Below are 16,048 nucleotides of genomic sequence, written 5' to 3'. Positions count from 1 at the left end.
TTGACAGGGATTGGTATGTGCGATTGTGAGAAAATTTCTGTCAATCGCACGTCGATGACCGTTACTTTATGACCTCCTCCCCCGGCGGCGCGGTGCGGTTGTAAAATACGCGCTCAAGCGCCAGCTTATAAGGTACGGACAACTTTCTCGAGAGTGATCTCGATGACAGCATGATTCATAACAGGCGCGTTTCGCGAAACCGGAAGGTGCGACTTTTTGTTTTCGGCCGAAACCTTCGAGCCATCCGTTCTGTTCTTAAATGATTCGTTGACGAATTGCCCGGCAGGCTGACTTCATCGTTCGCCGAAGTAAATTAATTTAATAATCATTGCGTGGTAATTGGGTGCAGCTTCCTCACACAAACCAATAAAGATAAACTCTGGCAGGATATCTTCTTATGGAAAATGCCATATTTTAGTGCGATTGCTCAAACCTGTGTGCCATCCGGTGGTTTACGACCAGAACGATTTACTTCACTGCGAGCCGCCTGTCATTTTAAAAGCCCACATACAGAATGACAGTAACGACAGTAATGAATGTTCTTGAAAAAAAATTAGATTGGTTTGTTAACGAAGTAGGTTTGTTACCGCCAGAGTTCTTAGAAACATACTTACCAGAAGAACAATAATTTGAACTCAATATAAAATTACTGCTTGTAGTGCTACTATGCCTACGAGAAAGCTAAGTCTTTAAAATTTTTACTCATTGGTTACAAGATAATAATCAACTTTTAATAACTGAAGTTGGCCTTGAAGGTTTCTTAAGACTCTTCGTCAGCTTCCAAAAACGGTTTTGGATAGGGATTCAATTTTTCGATTTTAATCCCATTATTATGATTTCTCAGAAGAGTGCGCCTATATTTCTGCGAACCTTGAAAGTTTTTAAAACAAAATCAGCATTAATTTTAACCCCAATGTACTCCTGTGTTTTTCAGATGAATAGGGAACTGAAAAATTCCGTCATTTATTGGTGAAACAGAGCTTTTGTAACTGAAAAATATGTAGACGGTCGGTATGTTTATAGTAATGTAGTGTCAAGCAAGGATGGTTAAAATCGTATCAGAGAATTATCATGAGAGAATCCTATTGGATTCTGATCACGCATAATACGCGATGTTTTGTATCGTCTCTCGAGAAGAGAACTTGTGTGACAAATGAACTGCCGAAAGAATACTCCGTGAACTTAATAGCCTAACTCGCTTGTTCAATTATTCCGTCGCTTGTTCATACGCTTTCTCGATTCTCTCATCGGTTTCAATCGGTGATTCATTATCGTCTCCCGATCCGATCGAGCCGTGGAACAAAAATCTTTGGCTTGAATCACCTTGTGAGTGAGAGTGTCCCGATAATCGTAAAATTGTATCGCAAACCAAAAACCCAGAGAGGGAAAAAACTGCAAGCGTTAGACCAACTAAAAGGCAGCACAAAACAGGGATACCAGATTTACAGAATTATCTGTGAAATGCAGATTTTCAGAGTCCGTTGCCGATTTTGTTTTTTTTTTTCAAATGGCAAATATTTGTTGTTACTATGTGCATAGCTTGCAAGCTTTTTTCGAATTTATTCATATTTGCGGAGTTTTTTCCAAAATTTGTGCAGGTTTTTTGCTTGTTTAAGAAAAACTTTGATATCGGCCAACATACATCAGCGAACAAACCTTCGATGCAAATAAACCGACGAACAAAAGAACATTGAGTTGACAATGACAACAGCAGGCAACATTTTGGTAAACGATGAAAAACCTATTTTACTGTCAACACTTGCGACTCGGAAAGAAAGGGGAATAATTGTTGAAGCGATCGCAATCGCTTCTCTTTTCCGATAATTATCGTCTCGCGATTCTACCCTTTTGTTTTGACACTTGGATTCTATCAGCGAAGAGTGAATCATTGGTTTGTAGAGCTATTGGAAATTCCATCTCTGAGAGAGAATGAATTATCTCAGCGAATCTCCGAATTGGTTCACTCGGACTGGCATATCGTACGATGAATGTTAGAACACGCTGAAAAAGTTCGAATGTTTATCGCTGATTTTATCGCCGATCACCATCATTGGTGTCAAGTGTCGCAAAAGAAAACAAAATTTTGAGCATCGAGATCGAAATGGAATAAAGTAGTAAAACATTTGAATAGTCAGCTAAGAAAAGTAAAATAGATGAACGAAAAATTGAGAGTACAATTTCCAAGTTGCTCCTCCGTGGTGGATCTGAGCTAATGAAGTTGCAGAAAGAACCAACGTAAAATGGCAATTTGGGATTGATTTACCATCTTCAATGTATTGCATAGATCGATAACGGCGGCGGCTATGTTCCAACGCTCGGTTAGGAAAGAAATAGTGAAAGTCTTACAATCATTATTACCAGAGAACAAGTTTATCTCTGCATCTCCAACAACTGTTACGAAAAGGAAAAGGATACCTTGTCACCGTGGTAAGTGCTACTATAAAAGACTCTCCACTGCTCTTCTTTTCCGTGCCTCGTCATTCCTCCTGCCAAGTATCGGTAGTTATAATTGCCTGAGTGCATTCCATTTTTTTTTTTTTAATTTTATTGTGAGGAAGAAGGAAATAGGGGTGGTGAGAGAGAACCTTGTAATAAACCAAGGCGAAAAGTCCTCCAACAGTGAATTGTCTGATTTGAATAAGATTCGAACTGATGACCAATCGCTAGCCTTATAAGCTCCCTCTTTCAAGATCATTTTCAAAGTTTGTCGAAAGTCCAAAATACCAAAATTAAATATTAAAAATTAAATATCAAAAGACATGAAAGCCAGAATAAAAATTCAAGAGTCAAAAGTTAAAAAAAGAAAGTCAAAAGTCATAACCCATAAAAATAAATATTTCAAATTCCAAAAATTAGAAAAACTGTTAGTCGAATGTCTTAAAGTTAAGTGGAAAGTCAAAAGTCGCATAACAAATGACAAATGTCTAATATCTGATGTCTAATGCCTAACGTCTAATACCTAATGTCTAATGTCCAATGTCCAATGTCCAATGTGTAATGTGTAATGTGTAATGTCTAATGTCTAATGTCTAATGTCTAATGTCTAATGTCTAATGTCCAATGTCTAATGTCTAATGTCTAATGTCTAATGTCTAATGTCTAATGTCCAATATCTGTCTAATATCTGATGTCTAATGTCTAATGTCTAATACCTAATGTCTAATCTCCAATGTCTAATGTCTAATGTTTAATGTGTAATGTGTAATGTGTTATGTGTAATGTGTAATGTGTAATGTGTAATGTCTAACGTTTAATGTCTAATGTCTAATGTCTAATGTCTGATGTCTAACGTCTAATGTCTAATGTCTAATGTCTAATGTCTAATGTCTAATGTCTAATGTCTAATGTCTAATGTATAATGTCTAATGTCTAATATCTAATGTCTAATGTCTAATGTATAATGTCTAATGTCTAATGTCTAATGTCTAATGTCTAATGTCTAATGTCTTATGTCTAACGTCTAACGACTAATGTATAATGTCTAATGTCTAATGTCTAATGCCTAATGCCCAATGTCTAATGCCTAATGTCTAATGCCTAATGTCTAATTTCTAATGTCTAATGTCTAATATCTAATGTCTAATGTCTAATATTTTGTGTCTAATGTTCAATATTTATTGCCTAATGTCTAATGTTTAATATCTAATACCTGATGTCTTTGCTCAATGTCTAATGTCGAATGTCACATTTCAACTGTTGAATGTCGAATGTCAAATGTAGAAAGTAAAATGTCAAATGTCACATGTCAAATGTCAAATGTCAAGTGTCAAATGTCAGATGTCAGATGTCAGGTGTCAAATGTCAAATATCAAATGCCAAATATCAAATATCAAAAGTCGAAAATCATACGTCTAATGACAAATGTCAACAACTTAGAAAAAAAATTGGAAATCAAAAGTCTAAAGCTTAGAGTCAGCAGTCAAAAATCAAAAGTTTGAAGTTGAAATTCAAAAGTCAACTTGCAAAAAGTAAAAAAGTTGAAAATTAAAGTGTCAAGTCAAATAGTCAACAAGTCAAAAGTTTGAAAATTCGAAAGAAAATAAGTTAAAACAAAAATATTTTATGCTTGACTGTTTTACCTTCATATGCGGAAAGTCAAAATTTAAAACATCAAAACTTCAAAATTTAGAACATCTATTTTTTGAACTCCCGTCGGGATGCGGTATATTTCACCAAATCTGTATCATATTTCCAGTTCGCTTATTTTTCGCTTTCCCTACTGCACATACTGTCTGCTTGATGAACTTAGAACATCTACTTGTAAAAAGACGTCAAAAAATCGAGAAGTCAGAAAATAAAGAAAGTAAAAAAAATGAGCATGCTGAAAATTCAAGATTCAAAACCACAATAAACCAATAATCAAAATGTTTTCAAAAGTGGGAAAACCACAAAGTCGAAATACCAAAAAACTCAGAGTGAAAATGTCATACATAAATCAAAATAAGATACACAAAAAAAAAACAAGAAACAGAAATAAAAAAAAAAAACAGAATATAAAAGATTCAAAAAGTTAAAATATTAAATAGGCAAACAGCCACAACAAAGAAAAGTTGAGAGGTCAGAAAAATTAAGAAGTCAATAAAAAAACAAGAGTAAAAAATGCCAACAAATCATAAAGTCAGAACCTCAATAATTCAAAATAAAGAAAAAATCAAAACTCAAAGTAAGGAGTAAAGAGTAAAGAGTAAAGAGTAAAGAGTAAAGAGTAAAGAGTGAAGAGTAAAGAGTAAAGAGTAAAGAGTAAAGAGTAAAGAGTAAAGAGTAAAGAGTAAAGAGTAAAGAGTAAAGAGTAAAGAGTAAAGAGTAAAGAGTAAAGAGTAAAGAGTAAAGAGTAAAGAGTAAAAAGTAAGAAGTATAAAATAAAAAGTCAAGAGTAAAAGTAAAAATCAAAATGTAAAAAGTAGAAGGTTAAAAGTAGAAAGTAGAACATAACAAATAAAAAGTATTAAAAACAAATAGTGAAAAATAAAAATTGAATAATTAAAGGAAACAGTAAATAGTTCAAAATAAAATGTAAAAAGCAAAGATAAAAATTAAAGCTTCTAATATATTTGATTGATTTTAATGTGACATTCGAGAAAACACAGTTCTAATCACATATCAATACTGGACGACAGAAACCGAAAAAGTTGCTAAAAACTCGAAACAGTGACACTCAAAATATTCTGAAGTTTTAACCATTCCTGTGATTTCTCGTGCCCCTAGTAGGTACATAATTGCAGAAGTGCACCAAAAGACCGCAAAGTAATTGCCAGCCGGATTCGTCGCTTTTAAGTTTAATAGGGAGGGCATCAAAATTCACAGGAATGGTTAAAAAGCTATATTTTTTCTTTTTACGTACGTACACAATAAACGAAAACACAAACAACGTTTTTCGTTTTAGTAAGTATAAAACTAATCTTCTTCAAAGATTGGTTCTATACCTTATGAGTTCATTTTCAAATATTTTATATATTCAAAAGTCCTATTCCCATCTTTAAGTCCCAATGAAATCGGTTCACGATAAAACTATTTGTCTTTGACGAAAGAGTATTTTTAAGTGTTTTTTCCTAGTAAGTGAAAAGTGTAATAATTTTAGAATGAAACTTTTAAAACCCATTGAAACTAACGTCTATGCAAATGTGACAACTCAGAGCCACAAATAGTAATCGTGAATCTTTACTATTTTTTTTGTCTTACTATATTTTAAGTTCTTGCAAAGCAGTAGAGTTTGTAATATTTGCATAAACCTAAAAATAACAAATAATCATAAACAATCGGCCCTTTCGAATTATTCCGCTTCGTAAGAACCGTCTATTCACAAACTTGCAAAGAACAGTACCTATTAATTTTTTTTTTTTTTCAAAACGTCACTGAGCGTTTCCGCGGATCGATCCTAAACGAGTGCACCTTGAAACCCGCTCGAATGCTTCACCCGTCGAGTCGAGTTGAGTCACAACGACGACGCTGAGCTGCCAGCATCTTAAACTTCATTATCACCATCTTGAGCGAGACACGAATGCTACACAAAAGTCAGCAACACCTAAATGGCCGGGACTTTACCAGTGTTGAAGCGCACCTTGCTCAACCCTTGCTTAAGTTTCGTTCGACCATGAGTCGATCGATTCTCGTCGAGAGTCCATTTAAAGTAGCGCGTGCACTCGCACTTGGCATGCGTTCGGCCGGCGTGTTGGCCACCGGAGAGCAATCAATCGCCCCTTTTATGTTGGGCCCTCGCGTCCAAAACCAGTCTAGTAGCAACAGCAGCAGCAGCGTTTGGGCCGACCTTGTGCAACAGTAGTGCACTTGATAAATTGACTACTCTGGGGGACTTAAATGTGATATCTGGCGAGTTAGTAACGTTGATTGATTTTTTTATAGTATTTTGTATTTCTGTATTTACAGTTTGATATTTTTTTGTTTCTGCCTTTCCGTTTCGTTTTTAGCTTAGCGATTCGGCTGAAGCAATTTTTCATATATTTATAAAAATACATATTTTTTAATATATAAAACAATTCTCGTTTCGATGTTTGTTTTTTTTTTTGTAGTTTGTATAAAGCGGATGACTAAGAGGGAGATAGATTCCTAGCTTCTTCAGTTAGGTCTTTCTTTCGTTTTTGGGGTTTATACACTTTCGAAACAGAGGAGAGTAAATTATAAAGAGGTAACAGTTGAAGAAAAGTTACAGTTCAGTTCAGATAGTAACGATAGCAGATCAGTGTGAAAGTAAGTAGTGTAGCAGTAAAGAGGTAATAAAAGGTAACAATTATCACATTCGAGGGGTCATTTGCTAGCACTCAAACATCAATGCTCGATAATCTCTCGGCTTGGATGATGGGGTCAATGAAGCGGTGCAGATGTTCTTGAGAGGAGGACTTGAAAATAAGTCCTCACCCGCCGCAGGAGAGCCGGTGTAATGTTTGACTTGCTGTCGCGTTTCGCGGTTTTGTCATGGTTTGGCTATTTGGCACTATTTCAACATCGGCTGTTTCTCTTCCGTTCCGTACGATGGCAGCAGCGTGCAGCGCAATGTGACATTTCTCGCTCCAGCCTCACGCGAGAATGTAGCGCAACTTTTTTTCTTCTTCTCTCTGGAGACACTCAGGGTGGTACTGCTGGTGTGGCTGATAGTTAAAGTAACTCAGGAGATTTTTGCATGAGTAAGAGAGCTAAGGCTTTAGAGCACGCTGTTGCTGGCCGTTGAACTGAACATTGCAGCTGAGGGGGGCGCCGGGCGCCAGCTGATGTTTTGATACATTCGTTAGGCAAATTTCGTTTAGCCGGGAGATAGATAGAGAGATAGAGGTAGTGAAAGTAGTGTGTGCGTAGCCGCGTATCGCGTTACCGTACGGCGAAAGGTGAAGGTTACGCAAAAAGTAGGTGAAAAGGAAGAGGAAATTGAAGTGATGAGGTTTCGCTTACCAGCAGATTAGCGTGAAACGCGTTTGCTTGCAGGTGTGTTCGAGAGATAGCATTGCTCAGTTTGAGACGCGAATAGTTATGATGATAACTTAACAATTACATAAACGATTACATTCGATGATAGCGGGCTTTGTGCTGGTGTGCGCGTATGATCCGTTATGGCTTAACGAGATACGAGTGAGTAGTTACTTGTGTAGCGGCGCCTCGCTTCGCTTCGAGACCCGGAGGCCTGGCGGCTGAAGGTCAGAGGCTTCTTAGCGGGTAGACAGTTGGCTTTGTGAAGCTTTTTTCTTCATCTTCTTCTTCTTCTTTTTATTTACGTTTGTGAGAGTTTGTATGATTGAGAGACAGAGAGAGTGACTGAGCGGCGAGGGCGCTTCGTAGGACTCCGAAGTGCTGCGGGGGCCAAACTCGGCGCGTTGCCCTCTGATAGTTGGCTTTGCTGAACTTAGTGGACGTAGTGGCTGAGTAGTGGAGCCGGAGCGTGGTAGGCAACCGGGGCTACAACCTTGTGGACAGCTGGGGCTGTGGAAGGAAAAGACAATTGGATGCAAAAGAGGTAAACGGTTAGTGGCTGTGCGATCCAAGCGAGCGTGGGAAATTGGTATTTAGATATGTGTTTCAGCGATATGGAATTTTAAATTGAGTGATATTTTGAACTTATAAAAGAAGATCATTGCGCAGTAGTCCCTGAACGCAATCTTTAACAACCTCATTTGTCTCACTTCAAGTGACTCGCTTTTAAAGTTAATTTTCTATGCTAACTTGCTTCAACTTATAGTTCAAATTTGTTTGTCAAAATTGCACAAACTTCACTTAAAAAGCGCATAAAGTGTAAGTGTCTCTAATGTTATGCTGCTCTGGCATCCTGGTCATTCCAAAGTTGTTGGAAAATTATTTTAATTCACATTCTGGTAAACATCAATTTTAGTGTCAACAAGAGCACTGAAGAACATCAATAATAGTATCAAGATAATTGAAAATTTGGAGTATAGTCTCTGTACTTACATCTTTCAACAGTAAATATCTAAGAAAAATGCTGCTAGCTTTCCTTTGAAAAGCCGCGCAGAGCTCAAATTTCAAACAATTTAATTTTAAGTTTTCATGCACTTTCTGCTGATGGAACAAACACAGGTTTCCGTAGACTTGAGATTATTTTCTCTGTTCTGCACAGTGGCACGAAAATTCAAAATCGTGAACTTTTTTCCGTTTACTCTTCAAATATTTGTTTCATTGACATACTATTTTTAGAATAAATGTAATATATAAAAATCCCCAGAGGATGACAATAAGTTTTAGTTCGAAACTCCGCCGCTACTGAACTTTCCAGTCTTGCATTTAAAAGAATTTGTATCTTCAGAAAAGTTGTATATTATCACAAAAAAAAACCATGGCTGAACATTTTGTTCTTCTAACTTCGCTTATTTTGGAGATACACCGTTTCGAGACTAGTTCCTAAAATAAATATCCGAAAAACGGTAGCTTTCAGAAGGCAAAAATATTCACTTATTTGAACATCATTGAAACACATAACTTTGTAGAAGCGCAAAAAAGATAGCTTTTAAAAATACCGAATTATTGCCCGAAAATTGGAAAAAAATTATTTCTTGTACATCGGCAAAAACATTTTAGCCATTTAAATGCTACAGTTTTTTTAGGTATCCAAAAAAATATATTCAAAGATTAGTCTAATATAAAACGTTATATCTCCGAAACAAGCGAAGTTAGAAGAACAAAATCTTCAAAGAAGTTTTTGTGACAATATTACCTACATATTTGTGAAGAAAAAAAAAATATTACCTACAACTTTGCTGAGGACGCCATTTCACTTAAGTGCAAGACTGAAAAGTTGAAATTCGCAGCGTCACTAGCGACGGAGTTACGAACAAAAACTTGTCAATCTTTGAGGCTTTGCATATACTGAATATATTTTGAAAATAAGCCAGCGTAAATGAAAAAAGCACACTATTTTGAGCCCTCATATCACTGTGTACCGGTGAGTTCTTCGAAACAAAAAATATAAAAGTTCTTCAGTAATTCTTGCAAAAAAGTCCTATCCATTTTTTTGCTCTTATCATGCTCAAAATTGCTATAGTTTTTCGTTATCATAAAATTTTGGACCTTTTTTTTTTTTGTTTGGTCCTTAGGGTGACACCTTTCGTCACTCAATTACTCAAAAATTGACTTTTTTTAAAATTTCGCATTTTCAAAATAATGTAACTTTTGAGCCATTTAACCGATTTTAAATGTTTTGACATCAAATTGAAGGTAAATAATGGGCCTCCCAAGTAAAAATATAAAAATGTACTTTAAATAACAATAGATATGCGAAAATTATTATACACACCGTTTTTTGCCATTTTGTAGGGTTTGAAACTCAGGAAACTCTTTCGTTAGATTTTTTCTTGATGCCTTAGAAAATTTTACATATAATATCAAATTTTCGCGGAGGAATATTTATTCATGTTGGAGACAGATTTCTTTCAATCTATGATATCCACCATAACCACCATGCGTCTCCATTGGTAAAAGCTATTGCAATTCAATATAATGAAAATGATGCAAATCATATTTTGCCGTTTTGGAAAGTTCAAGACCGAGAAAATCCGCTAGTTTGATATCTTTTTACATTGTATTACCTTTTTTCAACGGAGACGCATGGTTGTTATGGTGGACATTAAAGATTGAAACAAATTCTATCTCTAAAATAAAAAACAATATACCTCCGTAAAAATCTGATGCCTCATGGAAAATTTCTTAAGGAGTCAAGAAAAAATCAAACGATCAGATCTTCTGGGTATTGAGACTTAGAGCCTCTGAAACGGTTTGTATAATAATTTTAGTATCGTTGATATTATTTAAAGCACAGCTAAATATTTTTCCTTGAAAAACCCATTAAATATCGTCAGTATGCCAAATGTTTCAAAATCGGATTAACGATTCAAAATTTTGAAACAAGTTTGATATATAGGCAACTCTATAACAGGAAGTGTCACCCTTATGTCCAAACAAAAAATACCGGATTGTAAATTTTTCGATAAAAAACAACTATGATGATTTTTTTCGCATAGAATCGCTGAGTAATAAAAAATGTAATTCTTTCGAAAAAATTGAGTTGATCTTCAACGAAAAATGTTAGACCCGTACTTTCTTGTTTGAACTTTCTTTAAACTGTAACGGGAGAATCGATTTTTTTCAAAATTTTCTATTTTCAAACATTTTTATCTTTTGAACCGCTCAACCGATTCTGAATCTTTTTGGGTCTTTCAAAAAAAATATTAAACTGTACTTTGAATAACCAACACTTTTAGAAATTTTTATACAAACCGTTTTTTGCCGTTTTGGAGGTCTAAGACCTTTTTTTGATAAACACTTTTTTTGATAATTTAAATGAATTTCTTATGAAATTTTACAGTAAATGTCGAATTTTTACGAAGATATATTTTTTCGTTTTGGAGATAGAATTTTTTTAATCTTCAATGTCCACCTTAATCACCATGCGTCTGCATTGGAAAAAGCGACTGCAATCCAGTATCATAATGTTAAGCGTATTTTGTAATTTTGCATACTTCATAACCAAAAAGAACCTATCGTTTCATACTTCTACATTGCAATAGCTTTTTTTCAATGGAGACGCATGGTGGTTATGGTGAACATTAAAGATTAAAACAAATTTCATCTCCGAAATAAAAAATATAATTCCGTGAAAATCCGATGCCTTATATAAAATTTCCTGAAGAATCCAAAAATATATCATACGATAAGGTTTTCAGAGTTCAAGCTCTCTAAAACAGCAAAAAAAACAAGGTTTTTGATAGTTAAACTACGGGTAAATATTTTTTCTTGAGAGGCCTATGAATTACCTCCATTTTGATGCCTAAAGATTTAAAATCGGATAAACGGCTCATGACTGAATTTTTTTTGAAAGTTACAAATATTTTGAACAAAAGCTATATTTTGGGCTAAAAGATCCGAACAAATTAAATAAAATGAGTACACACACTGATCAATAGTTTCCCGACAAAGCTATAGCGATTTTGAGTACAATCGGAGCAAAAAAATTGAATAGGTTTTTTGACGTAGGATTACGTTTATCTGCAAGTTAGGCGCCTGAATTTGAAAATCAAGAAATTCAACCATGGAAAAAGTGGTCAGGGTTTGAGCGCTTATATTACAGTCGTTTTTTTTTCAGGTTATCGAGGTTTTGACATCAATCAATCAGATTTTTTTACGGTTGAGTTGTTATAACCAAACCAACCAATTGATTGAGATACTATTGAAAAAAAAAAGTAAATAGCATGGATTGTCCTAATCAGACCTTACTTCCCAAGCACAGCCCACACTGATGTATACAACTGATCTGACTTTGGAACGGTTTCACGGTGCTCCCACAGACCGTTATTATAAAAAAAAATTGCACCAAACAATCTGAGTACACCATTCGATTCGTTATGACGTCCAGAATTTTGTCTGTAATGGTCAAAACAATGCAAAATGTTCTAAGATTTTATTCATTCAACTAAAATTCTCTCAAGACTTTATAAAATTTATTATTTTGACAATCAAAAGTTATAGACAAAAAACTAATTTTAAGGAGAGGTGTTCCACAAAAAACTCTATTTTGTCGTGTCCAACGTACAGATCGCAGTATTCAGCAATTGTTTTTCTTTTAAAATTTTCCACAACTTTGCTGAAGGAAGCAATCTGATATATTGAAAATTAGAAAAAATATTTTTTTTATCTAACTGTTAGGTGGATTGATCGAAAAACTAAAAACGCCAAAAGTAAGGCCTTGTTTTATGAAACAATTTTTATGAAGACATGGAGTAAATAAAATCAATTTTTCACAGTCAAGTCTAGGACGATCACGATTTTTCGAGTTAGACCACTGTGCACTGTGGAATTTTCAAATAAATCTTTCCACCAATTGTTATTGTCCTGAAATATAACCCTTGAAATGTGTAGAAACTATTTTGAAAGTTGTTTCATAAAATGGTGGTTGAAAAACGTGCTTTATAATAAGTATTCGTCGTTTTTATATAACATTTTTGTACTTTACAACCTTTAAAAGGACATTACTCAAAATGTACCGTACGATGATTTTGAAATTTTGACCAGACATTCTGGGCGTCATAATGAATCGAATGGTGTACTCAGAATCTTTGGTACATTTTTTTTATAATAACGGTCTTTGGGAGCACCGTAGTTTGTTTTTGTTGCTGTTATTTTTCTCGCTTAAGTACACATGCCACGCTTACTAGAAATGTATGAAAGGTACTACTCAAACATTTGACTATCATTTTCATTCCAAAACCGTAACCATATCATACGGATGATAGGTGATGATCGTGAAAAGGAAGAAAAGGCAATATAGTACCTGTCATCTCGGGCCTGGTTTCACCCGTTTATCTAACGGCTGTTAAAGAGAACTTAGTAGCTGCAAAAGTGCCAAAAATGGCTGGAAATTATGCTCGAAATAACCAGAAAACAAGAATCATCGGCAACTGGTACCTGTTGGTGCCCAAAAATTATGTAACTGAAATAGGCAGTTGAATTTTTTCTCGTACAGAACGTTGCTGATATCGGTAAAGGGCATACAAATAAGTTTATAATCGAATGTTCGTTTTTTTCTTAGTGTTAACTTTTAGACCGCGCGCCTGTGCAGTTTTCCAAAATGTTTTAATTTCCTCGCCATTTCCACTTCTGCTGCGCTCCGCTTACTTTCCAAGTAACTGACGAAACCTTGATATAAAAGGTACCGTTCAAACATTTCGCTATATTTTTTTCTGTCAGCATTTGTTTTTAGATTATAAAATAATTTAGCGAACTTCAAAAATATTCAATTAAAGTTCCGAGTCGAGGGACACTATTTCAATCACCCCAAATCTATTTGAATCAGCTTGCGTCTATTTTGCAGGGGATTTAATTTAGCACTCAAATGGCGCCTGATGGCAAATTTTTGTCGTTTTTTTTTTTTCAAAGATTATTCGTTATTAAACGGTATTTTATACATTTGTAGGACAACTAGTTGATCAAAGTTTTCGGTCCCTTTAATAAAATTGACGATTTTGATCAAAATTCAGGAGTTTGAGGCCCGTTTTCTTTAACTGATTGAAATAACCGCCACTGATTAAGTCGTTTCGCACCCTGATTAAAAAATATTATTTTGTTGACAAAACGACATTGATTTCTATCATCTGTTCCGTTACTAGCCTAATTTATAACGGTTTTTCAATCACTAATAGTTTGAAAATTTATTCTTCTAATACTCATTTATGTTTTTTGGCAAAAAAAAATCAACAAAGTATGAAGAATTCGATACTACGATAACAATTTTTAACGATAGAATCTTATTAAAGAGTTCGATACTATGTAAATAAATGAAACATATACATTTATTTACATAGTATCGAACTCTTTAATAAGATTCTATCGTTAAAAATTGTTACTGTGATTCCATTTCTCTTTGAAACCGCCACGAAAACAACTTAAACTGCTTCTAGTGAAACGGTTTGTATTTCCAAAACCGCCATAAAAACAAGCACAGTTTACGAAATCACATAATCCTATGTTTTGAATCGTAAAAAATATTAAATATAGATTCGCAAGAAAATGTATCGTATTTTTCTAAAAAGTTTTAGACAAAAAAATTAACCTCTTGAACAAAATGCGTGATTGTTTGAGAACCACATAGTTTTCAATTTTCATATACCGCACTATTTTCTCGTACAAAGTCCGTTATATGCCATAAATAGCCGCGTTTAGTCGCTGAAAGAATTCGGTAAACTCATAGTAGAAGACCTGTGGGAATTGAACTGCCTCTTCTACCTCCTTGCATTAATTTTCAGCATAAAGAGGTCTTTTGGTATCAAATTATGCATCTCAAACCTGTTTGAAAAAAAAAACTAAAATTATCGAATGAAACTTGACTACAAATTAATTTTTAATTTGCTAGTAATAAACAAGAGATAAAATTTTTTATGAATACTAGGTGATTCCCGAATGCCGAGATTTATATTCACTCATACGTAGTCAATGGTGAATGCTAAACCAAATTTATTAAAGCAAAATAAATTTTCAATACTGCTTACTTTAATTGCATTAGGCGTCGTACACAAATTACGTAACGCTAAAAACCTAGATTTCAGACCCCCTCCCCCCCTATGTAACGATAAGTAACGTTCGATATGACTCCACCCCCTAAAATTACGTAACGCTGGACAACCTGCCCCTCCTCCAAATTTGCAGTTTTGAGCAAACATCACAGTTACGTAACGATCTCAATTACCCCTCTCCCCCCTATGTAACAATAAGTAATGCAGACTTAACCCCCCTCCCTCCCCTTCATGCGTTACGTAATTTGTGTACGACGCCTTAGGATCGCGAATTAGAAACATTTACTTAGACTATTAGGGAGCGTAATGTGCCCTAAAAGTTCATTTTTAAACTTTTGTCCCTCAAATGGAAACTAATCAATGTCCACCGAAACAACAAAAACACATCGCCCCTCACTTACCGGACTTGTGCACGACGGCGTTGAATCCGTTGTGGTCATCGGCGGTGTAGTCGACAGTGCGCACGGAACCGTCAGGTTCGACCAGCGAGTATTGTCCCTTGACAACATCGCCGTCGCGTTCCTCGGCCTGGGACTTGATGTCACCGGTGTGCGGGTCCTTGATGCCATAGTTGAACGAATATTTCGGGTAGGCCTATGGGGGGGCAGGTCGCGACAACAATAAGTTGGCCGAAAAAACGGGACGACGGGATCGATATCACAATGTCACTCTATAGGATACTTACAACTGGCTCGGCAACAACGTGTTTCACAACGGGAGCAGCGTGTAGGACTGGAGCCGCGTGCAGCAGAGCATGACCACCGTAGTGTCCGTATTCGATGGGCGATGCACTAACGGCAACCGCAAGCAGGACAATGGCAACGAAACACTGGAAGAAGGATAGAATATCCGTTAGCATTTCACAAAGCACCACTCGGTCAACACTTAGGCCACACAAAGCTAAAGTCCATTTGCATTTCTTCACATAATTTCATCCAGAATACACTCAATCACATAATTTTCCCACAACATTCGGTTGCCTTAAAATCATACCTTCATGGTGATTATGGTAACTAAAATAACTTAAACACGCTTCTAGAATGAACTAATCTTTCGGCTCGTACTGTGCTCTGAGACTGAGACACTATTTTGCAAAGAACCAAACTGAACTGATGCCTATTGGAATGGCCATAACGTCTTTTATACCGATTGGAAACTCTGAAAATTTTTGTGTCTCGTGCTATGCAGCTGTGTCTAGATAGAATCACCGAGTTGTGGCATTGGAGGTAGCGACGAGGTGGAAGCCGCGAAGGACCAACGCTGTGCCTTGTTTTTTTTTTTCTTCTAAAGCTCCAATCGGCCAATCATGGGAGGGGGATGCTGAGAGCTACCCCAGTGCGCTGCAGACATAAAGAACGCGGAGTGCAGCCACACACAAAATCGATACGACCGCTGCTGCTGCTGTGGCTGCTAGAGCCTGGCAGTGCAGCAGTCAAACAACACACAGCAAACCTACAATTTCATTCATTTCGTAGGTAGCCCCGAAAACAAGCACTCGCGCGGTCTCTCTCGCCGCCCTCGACGGCGTCTGC

General features: G+C 35.8%; 1 protein-coding gene across 1 annotated transcript; it reads right to left on the bottom strand.

Moving 5' to 3' along the window:
- Positions 1-6,345: 6,345 nt before the first annotated feature.
- LOC129726164 (cuticle protein 8-like) lies at positions 6,346-15,734 on the bottom strand. The gene is made up of 4 exons (XM_055682860.1): positions 15,510-15,734; positions 15,202-15,345; positions 14,918-15,110; positions 6,346-7,926 (listed from the first exon to the last, which is right to left on the bottom strand). Exons 1-4 carry the CDS (start codon positions 15,513-15,515, stop codon positions 7,850-7,852), a joined length of 420 nt encoding a protein of 139 aa, XP_055538835.1. The 5' UTR covers positions 15,516-15,734; the 3' UTR covers positions 6,346-7,849.
- Positions 15,735-16,048: the final 314 nt, after the last annotated feature.

This window comes from Wyeomyia smithii, chromosome 2 (assembly GCF_029784165.1).
Source record: "Wyeomyia smithii strain HCP4-BCI-WySm-NY-G18 chromosome 2, ASM2978416v1, whole genome shotgun sequence".
NCBI classification, from domain to species: domain Eukaryota; kingdom Metazoa; phylum Arthropoda; class Insecta; order Diptera; family Culicidae; genus Wyeomyia; species Wyeomyia smithii.
Note: the sequence above shows the minus strand (reverse complement) of the source record. Positions and strands in the feature narration are given on the sequence as shown.

Bases quoted from the DNA above. Each gene is read 5' to 3' on its own strand.
- LOC129726164 (XM_055682860.1), bottom strand. The intron at 15,111-15,201 runs GTAAGTATCCTA...GCCCCCCCATAG, and splicing joins ACGTTGTTGCCGAGCCAGTT to GCCTACCCGAAATATTCGTT. The intron at 7,927-14,917 runs GTAAGTGAGGGG...TTCCTTCCACAG, and splicing joins CGCCGTCGTGCACAAGTCCG to CCCCAGCTGTCCACAAGGTT.